The 16,949-nt window shown below is 40.9% G+C and overlaps 1 protein-coding gene across 1 annotated transcript in view; it reads right to left on the minus strand.

Annotated features, from left to right (window-relative positions):
• EVL (Enah/Vasp-like) overlaps positions 1–16,949 on the minus strand; it is a gene marked incomplete in the record, with an annotated part of 200,298 nt that overhangs the window by 98,652 nt on the left and 84,697 nt on the right. Inside the window, 1 exon segment of the mRNA XM_034767990.1 lies at positions 9,691–9,859. Coding sequence (XP_034623881.1) covers positions 9,691–9,859 — 169 coding nt within the window.

Below are 16,949 nucleotides of genomic sequence, written 5' to 3' on the forward strand. Positions count from 1 at the left end.
TTTCATATTTCTCACTACAGATAATGATTTGGCTAGCTAGAGAACTACAGAAAGACCAGAATGAGCGCTGTTACATTGTGGGTACGTCTTCACTTACCGGAGGGTCCGGCAGCAGGCAATCGATGTTCTGGGATCGATCCCGGAAGTGCTCGCTGTCGACACTGGTACTCCAGCTCGGCGAGAGGAGTAGGCGGCATCGACGGGGGAGCCTCCCTGCTGCGTCTGGACCCGCGGTAAGTTCGGACTAAGGTACTTCGAATTCAGCTACGTTATTAACGTAGCTGAATTTGCGTACCTTAGTCCGAAGTGGGGGCTTAGTGGGGACCAGGCCTAAGAGTACAAGTTAGTTTAACATCAGCACTGTCCCTTTACAATGTGGTGGATCTGGAGCTCTCATAGTAGATATTCTATAATTCTTATCACAGCAGCATTTTCAGACTGGCACAAAGGATTCATCCCAGGGATTTTTATTTGAAAATCTTATCTGAATAGAAGCAAAATGGGCAATTATGCCTTGCCGCCTTCTTTTTCTTATTTTTTTTTTAATAAAGTATTTGGGGAAAAAAAGATTCTAAGTGATGTATGCCTTAGAAACATAATGTGATACCTAGATTATTAGCTCTCTGGAGCAGGGATTGTCTTTTTGTTCTGTGTTTGTACAATGCCTAGCACAATGGGGTTCTGGTCAATGACTAGGTTTGTTAAACACTATTGTAATACAAATAAAATAAATAAACAAAAAAACAATAATAATTAAAACAAACAACCCCCACCCTACCCAAATCCCCCTGCTGGTCATTTAGACTGCTCAAAGGATTGGATCTGGGATCCAGAATCTTGCACCTCTGTTCCCCATTCACAACCAGCTCATGTGTCTAGTGAATGAAGTCTGTTGCGGTCACAAAGCTGCTCAGTTGACTATGGGATATAAATTAGCAGTATCAGTCCAGTTCTGCAAAACCAAAATTACTGCCACTAGATGGCAGACACAGCGCTGGGGCAGGGAGGCAATGCCTGAATCACACAGAGATGGAACTACTTGCTCATCCTAAGACGATCCCTCTGAGTTTAGGCAAGGGAATATAGGGAAGTTTGCATGGCTAATGCCCATGGTGAAATGGGTCTGCAGAGAGCGAAAGGGGTCTTATATCTGGGCTAACAAGCCAGTATATTCACATTTACCAATTAAAAAAAAATTAAGCTTTTCAACCATCTCTAACTTAAGCCAAGGAGGCAGAGTCAAGGCCTTTGAAGAAATGTTTGGGAAGACTGGCATGTGGCTCTCTCTACTCTGAACAGTCTGTCCCCTTCATCTGGAGAGAGTCTTTGGTTTTCAGGGGCAGGACTGTACAAACCTGAAGAGCACTAAAGGGTGTGGAGCATTTGGTGACTAACATAATTAAAGATAAAAATTGCAAAAAGCCGCTCCAATAAATGATTTACCAATGCAGATACACTCTTCAGTTTGCATATCAGTGTATTTAATCCCATGTGGACCGAAGAATTCAGAATGCGGCCTTCACTTTGGGGGTTTAACCACTTCACGTGGAAGAGAGATGGAATTCAGACCCTCTCACTCATATTAACTCTTGGAATACTGCCACTTTTCAGGCTGCCAGCAAAACCAATGTGTAGAACAGGGATGGGCAAACTTTTTGGCCTAAGGGCCACATTGACATTGTGAAACTGTATGGAGGACCGGGAAGGGAAAGCTGTGCCTCCCCAAACGGCCTGGCCCCTGCCCCCTATCGGCCCCCTCCCACTTCCCGCCCCCCTCAAAACTCCTGCCCCATCCAACCCCCACTGCTCCTTGTTCCCTGACCGACTTCTCCCGGGACCCCCGCCCCTATCCTACCCAACCCTCCCTGCCCCCTGACTGCCACGCCCCCTCTCCACACCCCCGCCCCCTGACTGCCTCCCGGGACCTCCTGCCCCATATCCAACCCCCTCCCGCCCCGCCCCCTTACCATGCTGCTCAGAGCAGCAGGAGCTCACAGCCCCACCGCCCAGCTGGAGCCAGCCACACCGCCCGCTCTGCCCGGCAGGAGCGGCGGGCCAAAGCACTGGCGGCGCAGCGCGCTGAGGCTGCTGGAGAGGCGCCGGGGGCTAGCCTCCCTGGCCAGGAGCTCAGGGGCCGGGCAGGACGGTCCCATGGGCCAGATGTGGCCCGCAGGCCATCGTTTGCCCACCTCTGGTGTAGAAGAATATGTATAGAACCTGTCCTCATGCTCCAAAGGGTGGCCTCCTTTAAAAGGAAAAGGAAAGGAAGTGGCATGAGTTTAATTTTGCCTCCTTAGTCAGTAGTCAGTAAAGCAAATACAGGACTGCTTTGTTGCTTGATGAAAGAATGAAGGCAGAGTAGCATCCGCTGTAGATGGTGCTTAGATCACAAGGCGAATTGTGAAATGGAAAGTTGGATGCTTCAAAGTAGCAAATAAAATAAATAAATACATAAAAATTTTCCACTGTTCGGAATATAGCTTTTATACAATTTCTAGGGGAAGTTTCCTCTAGAGCGACATAGGTCAGAACCTAGGATTTGCCGCACTGGACGAGACCAGTTGTCCACCTAGAGTACTATTTATCTCCAACAGTGGCCAGCAGCAGCTGTGCAACAGGAAAGTGCAAGAAACCTTGCAGAAAACAGCGATGGATTAATCTGCCTACCAGGAAGGGTTCTTCTTTCTAACTCCCAATAGTTAGAGTTTAACTTCTGGCCTAAAGCATGATGGTTTTGATCCCTCTGAAAACCCCTTTTCCCCTGTAGAAGGGTCACTCATTGGCCAGTGATCCCCCATCATGGCTAGGCATGGTGTAGAAGCCTCTGGCACACCCTATCAATGGCCACTCTGGGTCTGAGGTAGTTTGCCCCTTCTCACTCCCATCAAGTTGCTTATAGGGCCCCATCTTTTCCAGGATAATAAAGAGTCCAACAAACAGTCCTAGAAGCTTATGTCAGGTCTTCAGCCCCAACCTGAGCTCAGTAGTCTTTGCCCTTTTACAGGGGGCAAATCCAGGAGGAATTTATATCCCTTCTATGGGAATCCGGACACTCCCTCTCCTCTGTGTTCCAGTCCCAGAACCCTGTGCTACTAAGCTGATACATTCTGCTTCCTCAGACTCACTGCTGATTCCCTGGGCCACTTCCTGTCTTCAAGTCTGTGGCTGGTGCAGCGTCCTCCACAGACCCTGACAGCAGACTCTCTCTGCCCGAGCTGCAGCCTTTTATTCCACCTGCTGCTGGTTATATAAATTAGCTGCAGGTGAGGAAGTAGCTGCTTTGTCCATTAACCCTATTGTAGCTGTTGCAGCACAGGATCCGTACACCCCATCACACATCCCTTTTAATATTTACTGTTGAAACACCAGATAATCATATCATCTACATAAATGTCCAATCCTATTTTGAATCCTGCTAAGCTCTTGTCCTCAGTGACATCTTGTGGCAATGAGTTCCACAGATTAATTCTGAATTGTGTGAAAAAAATATTTTGATATCCATATTATAATTTGCCATCTTTCAAATGCCACCATTGCTTTTCATGATGGCCAGGAATGTCTCACTGTTACCTTGTTCTCCCTTTGTTTGTTGTATCCATCTGTTGTCTTTTGTATTATGCTTAGATTGTAAGCTTCTTGGGGCAGGCCTGTCTTTTTGTTATGGATCTGTACAACACCTGGAACAGGGGGCCCTGTCTATGATTGGGATCTGGGCACTACCATGATAATAATTCAGGGACATTTCCTTTCAGCTTGATGTTTGTGGCTCTTGCAACGTTTCCCCAGATTAGCACCAACTGCACATACTCTAAAATTCAGAGGGTTATAGCCTAATAACCTCAGAATGGCCAATACCTCCACAGAGCATGCCAAATTTAGTTCTGCTGCAAGCAGGCCCAGCCCCCCAAAACTTCAATAAAAGAGGTACCCCGCCTACACCAGGAATGAATTTGACCCAACATTTTCAAAAATGTGGCAAATTTATACCACAAAGAAGCTGTCAGGGTACAAGCTCCAATTCTGGCCTAACCTTGCAGTGGTCAATTCTGAAAAGTACCACTTCTCCAAGGTCCCATTTTTAAATTAATTTTCTAGCTCGGGACATTATGTAAATCCTCCAGACTAGTGTGATTCACTTTTGACTTGTCCTGTCTATTTCTTCAGCACAGCCCTGCCACATGCATCCCAATAACTAGATCCTCTTGAGGCCGTATGACTGGATATTAAATTCCTCACTTAAAAATCACTCAATCATCCCTCTGAATTAAACTAAAAGCAGCTGACTTCTGCAGACAAATATTCAAGACGAATGACTAACAAAATGGAAGTGGTTAAAGCGCTGGTGACCACAGCTTGAAAAATGCCTCAGCCTGTACTGCTGCTGCTTTTTTGGGCTTGCTGATCATGTTGGTATGAGTCTACACGGATATGTGCGTCTGTGCAGGGGAAACAGATGACTTCATTTGCACTACGTCGTTAATAAGTACTTAAACATTGCAGCCGAGAAAGAGAGAGAGACAGTGAAACGTGCGAATGAGACCTATAAAATGGTCTGATGACCACTTCCAGTTGTTAAATTGATGTTGAGTGTGATCGTATATAATCTTAAAAACCACATTAGTGGGAATGAACCTTTTTGGTGAGCTTTTCAGTGGTGACTAACACTGCTCTACAGCCAAAATGCTTCTGAAATAAATGTAGTCAAACTTTACTAATTCTGGGTCACTGAGAACTAAAATGATGCTTAAAATTGTTGATTGGCTCTAGTTTTCAAGATATGCTATTGGGTCAGTATATACGACCCTTGACTTGGGAATGGCGGAGGATAAGTGAGTTATAAAGGGAAGGGATCTCAGTTTAAACCAGAAATGATTAAAATACATCTTTGACTGGATCTATGAATAAATCTATGACTGGGTTTGGACAGTACTTGCTTTTTAGGCAAAACAATGAATGATGCAATCTGAAGCTGGTATTGCGTCACACATGATATGAATTGCATCATATTATTCCTAGAAGTCATGGATGATGCAATCATAACAAAGCTTACATCACTCTGCTGAACAAATTGCCCTATATCAGCTCTAGAAATCATACAGTGTCGTGCTCTCTTATTTGTCAGTGTTTGATTTTGCAAAGGGACACATTTCTGTTTAGCCAAAGTGAGCAGAGATGCCTCGTACTTGTGCGAACAGTGCAGATAACTTCTGCTATGTTTGTGGTGAAGTGACTTTTGCATCACAAAAGTGCAGTATAACTACTATGGTTAAGAAAGCCTATCACCTTTATTTTGGCTGCAAAATTGGAGATTGGGACAAGAGGTGGGCCCCACACATATGCTGCAACACTTGTGCAACAAATCTTCGCCAGTGGTTGAACAGGAAAAGGAAATCTATGCCTTTTGCAGTGCCAATGATTTGGAGAGAGCCAACAGATCATACCAGCAATTGTTACTTCTGCATGGTGCCTCCAGTTGGGAAAGGTGTGTCAAAGAAGAAAAAGTGGACTGTGCATTATCCAAACATTCCATCAGCTATACGCCCGGTACCCCACAGAAAAGGACTGCCGGTTCCTGATGCACCAGAATCATTCTCACTTGAGTCAGACAAGGAAGAGGATGAAACTTCTGGTCCTGAACCATCAATGTCACAGGACCCACATTTTCTCCCATCCTCCTCCTCTGAACCACACCTCATAACACAAGGTGAACTGAATGACCTTGTCAGGGATTTGGAACTACCCAAGAGCAAGGCAGAGCTGTTGGGCTCCAGACTACAGCAGTGGAATCTCCTGGCAGGTGATGTTAGGGTTTCCATATTCCGTGACCGTCAAAAGGATCTTGTCCCATTCTTCTTCATGGAAGATGATCTTGTAGCCTGCAACAACATCGATGGTGTGATGGCAGCCCTCAACATCGTTCACGATCCAGATGAGTGGAGACTGTTCATTGATTCATCGAAGACGAGTCTTAAAGCTGTTTTACTGCATAATGGCAATGTTTCGCCATCAATTCCAGTTGGTCATGCAGTCCATATGAAGGAAACCTATGACAACATGAAACAACTTTTGAGGTGCATAAACTATGACCAACATCAGTGGCAGCTTTGTGGCGATTTGAAGGTTGTTGCTCTCTTGCTTGGTCTGCAGACTGGATACACAAAGTACTGCTGTTTTCTCTGCAAATGGGATAGTCGTGCAAGAGATTCCCACTACATCAAGAAAGATTGGCCACTCCGACAGTCATTGGAGCCTGGGAGGAAAAGTGTTCAGCATCCACCACTTGTTGAATCAAGGAAGATTTTGTTACCACCCTTACACATCAAGCTGGGTCTGATGAAGAACTTCGTCAAGGCCATTGACAAAACACAAGCAGCTTTCAAGTACCTCTGTGGAAAATTTCCAAGGTTAAGTGAAGCTAAGATAAAGGAAGGTGTCTTTGTTGGTCCTCAGATTCGTGAACTTCTTCGAGATGACTCATTTGACTATGCACTGCGTGGCAAGGAAAAGACGGCAGGGAAAGCCTTCCAGTTAGTGGCAATAAATTTTCTTGGAAACAACAAGGCAGACAACTACAGGTTGTTGGTGGAAAACCTCCTCAAGGCATACAAAAGCCTTGGTTGCAACATGTCACTAAAGATACATTTTTTGCACTCTCATCTAGATTTTTTTCCACCGAACTGCGGAGCAGTGAGCGACGAGCACGGCGAGTGCTTTCACCAGGACATTGCAACAATGGAGAAACGCTATCAGGGCAAATGGAGCCCATCAATGCTTGCAGACTATTGCTGGACAGTGACAAGAGATGCTCCATTTAATGAATACAAGAGACAAGCCAAGAAGCGCCGAGTAGACACTGAATAGGACTAAACTATGTACATAACAGTTTTTTGCCTTTTGTTTCATAATAAATTTTATTTATATAACCCTTTTGCTGATTTTTAAAGTGTTACATAAACAGGACAGGTGAAATATTATCATGTAAAGCAACCATAAACACATGAAAAGACCTAGGTTTACAATTTATGATTAAAACTCTACTATCTACACAATATACATAGACATAAAATGTAAAAACAAATATCTTAGAAACAGTAGCCAATCAGTTGTTTTAATTGTCATATTTGAATTCAGCACATCAAAATACATAATAAATAGCACATTTTATCTCTGAAGCAGACGACTTCTCAAAAATTGTAGACCAGTGTAATTAGAGAAAAGGACAAACAGAGATAGAAAGGTAAGGAAAATAAGAACTAAGTTATAAATATCATTAAACAAAACCAGGAAAAGGGCCACAAGAAAAAGCAGCTAGAGAAAGACAAGAAAGAGAAAACCTACATGCAGCAGGAGACGCAGCAGGAGACAGAGAATGCAAATTAAAACGAAAGATTCAGAGAGATCTAGAGTAAGGAGAAAATTAAACAGAAGACATTAAAAGCAGACAAAGGTCATGTCATGTAGATTATACTAATCTCTCTCTATCTCATCCTGCCAATCAGTATGCAATACAAGTTTAAATTAACCCTGTGCGGCAGTAGTGTGCTAGGGATTTGGGGCCAGATCCTCAGTTGGTATAAATTAGTATAGCTCCGGTTATTTTATTTTATGCCAATTTATACTAGCTGAGGATCTGGCCATTTTTAGAAAACATGCTTTGCTAGCTAAATAGTTAATTTTAACAAACCCTCACTTTTCAATGGGACTTTACTGAAGTCAGGATGAGTGTGCATGAATTGGTTTGAACAGAGAACAATTTGCACTGGATGTCATTTGTTGTTGTTAAGTGCAACTATTTAGCAAATCTTGGTTGTAGTAATAAACCACTACAGAAGATGTGATATTAGAGCTGGGACTGAAGTGAAGTAGTTTAAATTCTGAACCTGAAAAACTTTGAAATGATCTTTTAAGTACTAGTCTTATCTATACATTTATGCTATGTCCAATGGATTTTGTGATTATAATACATTTTTTGTAATCATCTTTAAATTAGTATTTTATCTAATATCTTTTTTTTTCCTGAAGAAATTTTAACCTAGTTTCAGGTAGCTTCACAATTATTTATCATCAAATGCCTGAACACCTCCACTCAGTAGAGACATATGGATTCTATCTTACATATGTTTCCTCCTGAATTCAGATGTTTTCAGTGATGACCTGTGCCTACTTATTTACTTCATGCAAACAATGACATTTGCAATCCAATCCAGTGGCTAAAGCTAATGAACGGACACATTTAAAACACCACTGCCAAGACTTATAATTTAAGTCTCAAATTTGTCCCTACATTTAAATTGTTATAATCTGATTAAGAAAGCCCTCTGGGTTACAAATAAGTAGTTAAAAAACAAAAAAAAAAGCCATCACCCAATTGCTGAAAAATTTGTATACCAAAAACAACAGCTGTTATTTATGTTGGGCCCATGTGAAACAAAGATTTGTGCTTCCTTTACTGGGCTAGGTACTAGAAGTTCATTAACGTGCACTATTTCACAACCATCCTGACATCCGTCAATGATACCAAAGCATAAACAAAGATATCTGATCTTGCTACTAATTAAACACAACAACTTTACATATTTCAGCTCTATTCAAAATACAAGAAAAAGATTCAAGTTTTATGTATATTTATAACATCTTTGCTGACCAGAAAAGGATACAAATAGAGATGAACAACTATTTTAAACAGTTTCAAAAGTACACTGTAAATAGTTGAAAACCAACATACTACATTTTCCAAAAATTATTTGGGTTTCTCTTTGAAAAACATGAAGGCAGTGGGTGTATCAGATTGTCTAAGTTTAAATACTAATTAGCACACATGTAGCACTTTCCATCCACAGATCACTTTTCAAAGCAGAGTAGTAATATCATTACATTTTACAAAAGGCAGAAACTGAGACAGAGAAGTTAAGTGACATGCCCTAGAAGCTCACACGAGTGAATGACAGGGCTACGACTCCTGACTCCCAGACCCTTGTTCTAAAATGTAAAGTGGGACTAATTCATTGATTTAACAGTTTACAGAATCATGTGATTTGTTCACTTGAATGTGAATATTACATTTAGAATGAGACGTCTATTTATAGCTCCTGGGAACAAATGCTTTCACACTCAACCTGACACACTTGATACTGCTGCTGACAGTGCCCCCATATCGTACACACAGCCATTGACTAGGGAGCAGAGTCTGAACTCAGTTTTGATGGTGTAAATCCCACATAGCTCCATTTATGCCATTGTAAATGAGATCAGAATATGTGCTTAGGTTTTTAAAATGCAAAATGAGAACTTAGTTACTCATCATGAGAAGGCAGGAGTCGCAGGGAGAGTGAATGATCTCTTATTTGGCAGGAACACTAGAAATTTGTACCATGGATGGAGAAGTAAAGAGCAGTTAGGGAGTAGCAAGGAGCAAAGCCTTCAGTAGAAAATAGGGATAATAAAATGGAGCTGAAAACACACAAAATCTTCCATACCTAATGTTCAATGAGATTTCTTTCTCACGTAAAGGACAAATAACGAGCTATAATAAACAGAGGTACGGTTTTGGATCAAGAAATCACACAGGACACGGCTTTATGGAGCAGAGTATAAATGTACACTTAGTAGGAGTGGGATTAATTATGTAACCGATTGCATCTTTAGAGATCAAAGGATAATGTACAGGACACAAAAGACATAGTTACTCACTTGTTGATCTTGTAGTTTAACTCCAACTACTCTAAAGGTGTTACTGGCAGTGTTGTGGTATATGTTGATTCTGCTGAATCCTTGCTGTCCAGGCTTTATTGGCACCCATTTCTTACTGGTATCATCATAGACCATAACTGAAGCCCGGGCTTGGCAAATACTCTGTTCGCTGGAGAACAAAAGTAACACAACCATAAAATACAGTAAATGTGTGGTTTATTGCAAACTGTTCTGAGGAAAACACAATTATCAAATACATTTAAACCATATATTGCGTGTCTGGTCTATTAACCCTCAGAAGGCTGGCATTTTGCATTCTGCCTGCCAAATTAACATTTTAATAGTTAAATGTGTGTGTAAACACACACACACACACACACACACACACACACACACACACACACACTTCAGCGAGTTACTTTTCTTTCTTTCTTTATTTTTAAATCTTGCACACCAATACTAGGACCTAAGTGGAAACTTAATTCACGAATACTTTAAGAAAGGGAACCAAAAGCATTAATGCTCCATTTAATTTGCACCTGTTGACAAGTGAGGCCTTTCATATCTGCTTTGACATTATTAATATGTTGTAGCTCATTGGCAAATTAATTGGAGTAAAGTTTAGACACACAATTTAAAGCAAGTGGACCCTCAAACCAAAGCTCTGTTAGGTAAACTGAAGAAATCCATTACACTAATCCAGCTAATGTCTGTAATACTCAGAACTTGATGACGCACTTAGAAGTCCCAGAATACACTGTAGAAGATGCACAGGCTCTTTAAAAAAAAAAAAATAAAAAAAAAAAAACAGTTTTACTTCAGCTTACTAGCAAAGAAGGAAAGATCAAGGGGCTGGGGAGATGCAGTTTAATTACTGAAATGATCACCTTTCAGAAGTAGCCCAAAATGTTAAGAAATACAAGATTACATTAAAAAAAATCAGAATATCTGGATTCACATATTTCAGTTATTTTCAACCTGAACTAAAGATGTGAAGAACAATTTTAAATAAATGTAGATAATGACAACATGAATTCTGGAGTATTCTGGGGAAACTGTGGTTGGAAGATTTCCCCATCTAAAGAAATATAACAGAGATTGCTTTTTTCCTCAATTTTAAGTTTTTAAATATTTTTTAGTACTAGCAGCGGTGCTGGAACAATTTTTGGGGTGCTGAGAGCCATTGAACCAAACTGTAAACCCCCGTATATGATGGAAACCACTTCAAGCCACGTAGTGCAGCAGTACCCCTAGTTCTAGCACCTATGAGTACTAGTGCATTTGCAGTTTCAAGCAACAAAAGTACATAATCATTATATGCTAGTTACTGTAAATGCTTATTTTTGTTCTGTAATTTCACATGAATTTATTATTTCCATCCCACTGAAATTTATTCTTGGAATAGAAGCTAAGACAAATGGTGCACTCCTCCAGATTACTGTAAAAAATACATCCTTCATATGAAATAGATAGCACTGGGTATATAGCTGAGGTCACACAAACACGGAACATAATACTCAACATCAATCACTGACATTTTTGGACTGTCAACCAGTATTTCAACTATTGCTACCCTGAATACCCAGCAGTTGCAGACACTAGAACTACTCTCACGAGAAATGGGTAAATGCTCAAAATTTCTATGATCCACGCTCTGGGCCCTCATCCTGCACACAACAGTAGGCTTGCATGAGTAAGCAGTGCAGGATCAGGCCTATGGTCTTTTAAAAATATAAATGAAATTGTTATGGTTTATGTCCAGCATAAGTCCTGAGCTCATGACAACCCTAATAATTTTATACCTACATACCTCTTCATACCTAGCTCTCTTTCTTAGTTTAGGGTGGGGGGATGGTAAAGCATTTTCGAGTATCCAATGAAAAGCCGTAACACTTAAAGAGCTGTCTCATTAATCTTTAAAAAACCAAGCAAAGAAACAAACAATAACCAGAAAAAACTCCAATCCTCTCTTGTGCCATCAAAGTAAGAAGAGAGAGATTCATTATTGTCATTTCTACCTGTGGGAGATACTCAGACGTACAGTTGATAAGTATGATAGATAGTCAGAGACAGTCAGACAGCACGCCCTATGTTGGCAGACAATCCATTAATTATCCTAAAGCTAAGAAATCCAGAATAATAGGCTATTATTACTTCAGAGCATGAAAATCGGTAGGTTGCGTTACTGGAGCATATAGGAGAAGTAGCTTGTACAGTCTGAAATAGTAATGCTAGTATTCTTTATGTATGTAGGTCTTATAAAGGATATGCCCATGTCCATCCACCTGTTGTTGTCTTGTCATATGGGACAGGGAATGACTTTTTATTATTTTTCCATTATAGTACAATGGGGCCGAAATCCTTTAGGGCCTTTAAGCACAACAACTTGGTCAAACCTCTTGGCAGAGTAATCATAAAACATCAGTTGTTTGAAAGGTTTTTCTGAAAAGCCCAATTCAACTTCTGATGTTTATAGGGGCGGATAGTTCATGCTACAAAATGGAGCTCATGGTCCTGCCGCCCCACTTTCTCATTATAATGCATATGTTTGCTTATAAAAAAAGCCAGCTGTTTGATTAACTACAGGCCAAACTAAGGCAGGGCTGAGTACTGCTGATCATAAGCGACTATCCCTAGAGTCAGTGAAAGTTTAGGACATCAAGAACAGGCTGCAGAGTGAATGAAGTACATCTGCTATCAGCAGCCAAATGCTGTGTCCTCCATGATGTCTGCTGCACATCTGCACCCTTATTCATACTGATGAGAGCTGGTCAGAGAAATTTTGACCAAACCATATTTTATCCAAATTAAAATGCTTTGCAAAAATCAAGTCTATTTTACTGGAGTTTCCTTTTGGAAGAAAACCAGGGGAAAAAGTTCAGACAATACTGAAAGGTCCAGTTTTGATATTTTCAGATTGAAATGTTTTGATTTATTTCTTTTGAATGAGTTTTCATTTTGAAATTTTGTACTATAATATATACTATCATATACTAAATGCAACATTTTAAGAAGTCAAAATCAAAACAAAACATCGTGCTCGACGAAAAATGATTTTTAAAAAAAATTTTCTTCAAAGAATTGATCAATTTTTGGTTTTCATTCTGATTTGGAATGAAGCTAAATTTCAAAATTGCAAAATCCTTCATGAAATGGAACTCCTGCTCCCCCCACCCCCAGCTCTAATATTGACATTGTGTGACTAAAGAAAACCCCAAAATGTTGCACTATTCTTTTTAAAGGTGGGCAGATGCATTATAGCAGCATTTCCCCAAGTCAGATTTAGTAGCTGAGGCATTTTAATTAACTCTCCTATAAACACAAAATCAGGCGCAATTCCTGCTTCCTCTGAGTCAATGGGAGTTTTTAACCATTAACTTCAATAGGAACAGGATCAGGTCCCTTACTTGGCCTCCAGTGAAATAACAGAAAATCACTCTTTGCAAAGTCCTTCATTATCTTGCAAACCCTACAGTCCCTCCGAGGACCTGATTCTAGCCTACAGCCTATCACCTTGAACTAAGGAACACCTCTATATGTCTATAAAGTGAGAAAATTCCATTTTCTCACTTTACCCCTGCGGCTGCTTTGGTAACTTCCCACCAAATACGTCATAAAGTGTCCGATCCAATGCCCACTGGAGTCTTTCTACTGATCTCAATGGGAATTGGAATGGGTTATTACACTGTTTTATATCTAAACCAGATAATGATATGAGCTACCAGGGAAGTTTCCCCAGCTATTTTTCTGGGCCATAAATCATTGTTAATGCTGTGAGGCAGGGGAATGCATTGCAGGCATACGGTAACATTTTATATCGTATGACTGTGAATAGCTTCTTTTTCTCTCAGAACAGTATGGATCATATCAGCATTTGTATTTAGTCATGGTTTAACAACCACAACTTTGAAATTTATACATAAATTTCCTGATGCATCTAAAAAAAAAAATGATTACTGAGAATAGAGATATTCTGTAGCAGATCCATTACACTATTTCATTACATATAACACTCAAAATGTAATGACAGTAATTTCTATATTGATTTTTTAAATTATATTACATTGCATTAACATGCAAGGTGTCTGTTGCCAGCCTGGATTTCCATTATAGTTGAGTGAACATGAGGAGGCTAAAAACATGGGCCTAAGTTAGGGTTGCCAACTAATTGCACAAAACCAAACACCCTTGCACCGTCCCACCCTGCCCTGAGGCCCCACCTCTGCCCCGCCCCTTCTTTGATGCCACACGCCCCACTCACTCCAGCCCCCCTCCCTCACTCGCTCTCTCCGTGGGAGTGTGGGGTTTGGGGTACAGGAGGGGGCTCTGGGCTGGGGCCAAGGGGTTTGGAGAGCAGGCTCAGGGCTGGGGGTTGGGGTGTGGGAAGAGGTTTGGGGTGTGGGCTCCAGGAGTTTGGATGTGGGATGGGGGGTTGAGGTGCAGGAGGGGGTTTAGGGTGTGGGCTCCGGCCAGGCAGCAGTTACCTCAGGCAGCCCCCGGTCAGTGGCGCAGTGGGGCTAAAGCAGGCTTCCTGCATGGCCTGGCTCTGCGCTGCTCCCGGAAGAGGCCAACATGTCCGGCCCCTAGGCAGAGGCATTGCCAGGCGGCTCTGCACTGTACACGCTGCAGGCACCGCCCCCATTTCTGGTCAATGGGAGCTGTGGAGCTGGTGCTGGGGCAACTTGTGGTGCTTCCCGATCACCCCTGTGCCTAGGGGCTGCAGGGACATGCCAGCCGCTTCCAGGACCTATGTGGAGCCGGGGCAGGCAGGGAGCCTGCCTTAGCCCCGCTGTGCTGCTGACCAGACTTTTAACAGCCTGGTCAGTGGTACTGATTGGAGTGGCCAGGATCCCTTTTCGACCATTCATTTATCTATCTACTTAGATTCCTCAATGATGTCCACCATTGAGGTCTCTGAGTCTCACAGTCTTCTTGATCTACTGCACAGCAGCTTTTCTCCCTCCGCTGGAATTTACCTGCGTACTTGTCAACACTTTTTATTTATTTATTTGCAAGTGAAATGATAAATCTGATGAACAGCAGTAAATTCCACATTTATTTACAAAAAAATTGGTCAATTGCTCTACATTTATGGCTATGTCCTATAGTGTTTGTCACTAAGAACACCCTCCTTTTTGTTTAAAAAAGTTTTTTCATGTGAGTAATTTCATTTTTGTTGTAATGTTAGAACCACATTTGTGACGCGCTATCAGGCTTTCCTGTCTGGTGGGCTGACTGCTCTGGTTAGCTTAATAAAGAGAAGGTTATGGGGTGACTTCGTTACAGTTTCAACAAAGAGTCTGGTGGCACCTAAAAGACTAACAGATTTATTTGGGCATAAGCTTTCGTGAGTAAAAACCTCACTTCTTCGGATGCATAGAGTTTGTAAGTATCTACATGGGGAACAAATATTTAGTAATGGGCTCTTCAATCTAGCAGAGAAAGATATAATGTGAAACAATGGTTGGAAGTTGAAGTTGAAGTTAGAGAAATTCAGACTGGAAATAAGGTGTACATTTTTGACAGTGAGGGTAATTAACCATTGGAACAATTTACCGAAGATCATGGTGGATTCTCCATCACTGACAATTTTTATATCAAGTTGGGATGTTTTTCTAAAAGATCTGCTCTAGGAATAATTTTGGGGAAGTTCTATGGCCTGTGTTATACAGGAAGTCAGACTAGATGATCACAATGATTTCTTCTGGCCTTGGAATCTATGAATCAATGAGTTAAGATATAATTTCTTCCTGGATGGCTTGGCTTCCCTGAAAACTGACACATGTAGTCTGGAACATTCCAAGATAAATGCTCATTTACCAGCATTGTTAGCATCTTACCTACTGTAGGATATGTGATATGTTTCCAGGGCTGCTGTGGAAGACGAGTTGTTCTTGAAGGTCCTGATCCTGTTAGGTGCTAACAGCCCTCCACCGTCAGTGATATCAAAGGATACAGAGCCCCTTTGATGAGGTGCTGATCCACAGACAAGCCTTTGGAATGGATCGGAGCTAACCTTCCATACAGGAGTGGGGATATGAAGACATGGATGAGACCCTCCATGCATGGATCTCATTAATTTACTTATTATTAGGGGGCTAGATTTTGATATCTTTACTCACATATAGCAGCTTCTTACTACAATTGGGTTATTTGTTCACTAAGGTTCTATAGTTCACAGTTAAGGGCACCAAAAGTTAATTCAATAAAGTCTCCCACGGACATTGCAGGAAATTGCCATATCTGTCACACTATTCAACATGAGTAAGGGTATCAGAATGTGGCCTAAGTTTATTTAAAATCTGAGTACTTTTGTGTAAGTAAAGCAACCATGGAATATATTTGCAAAGCTACTTTAAAAAATGTATCTCAGACATATCTATATTTTCAGCGTATTTAAAGTATTGTACCATGGGAAAGAACAAGAGAATTTTAGATCATTCAAGACGTGTAGCTGGGGCAGTAATAAAATTGTTTAAATGGCATGATTGTTTGATTGAGATGTTACATTAATGAAATCCACTGGACAGATTTTATTGATGTCATGGCTTTAATTGCCCTACAGTTGTAGTAGGGGTGTTTGTTTTTTTTAAATGCAGACCTATAATTTACTATGAACTGAGCTGAGACAATCAAATGCATTTCTCTTAAGGCCCATGGCTGGATATAAACACTCCCTTCTGAGAAAAGTACTGAAGTATTCTACTGTAATGGTCTAAAACACTGCAGTTTACAGTATTGGTACTGCAGTGTATTGGGCCATTACTGTACAATACTGTAGTTTTTTTTTTTTTAAAGGGATAATCTTAAAAATGAAATAATTTAACCTCTGAATTACTTAGGCCCAGATCACCCTTTTCTATGTAAAAAACAGTAAAAAGGAAAAACTGATCTCCAAATATAAGGTTAGTTGAACTACTGTACTATGCTGAACTGATTTTAATAATATTTAATTTTAATATGAAAATATTATTATTTCAACAGAATCACTTACAGACACCAATTAAGCTAGTTCAGCTGCACTTTTCATCCACAGATCTCAAAGTAATATAATTATCCTCATTTATACTGGGGGAACTGAGGTACAGGGAGGTGAAGGTCAGTGCCAGGCCAGGGACAGAATCCCCCCCTCACATAACCCCATCCAAGGATTTAAATTAAAACAAAACAAAACAAAACAAAACAAAAAACACCTCTCCACCTCGCAAAAAAAAAAAAAAAAAAAAAAAAAAAAGCAGAATATGATATTTGCTGCCAGT

Source organism: Trachemys scripta, chromosome 4, assembly GCF_013100865.1.
Source record: "Trachemys scripta elegans isolate TJP31775 chromosome 4, CAS_Tse_1.0, whole genome shotgun sequence".
In the NCBI taxonomy this organism is placed as follows: Eukaryota; Metazoa; Chordata; order Testudines; family Emydidae; genus Trachemys; species Trachemys scripta.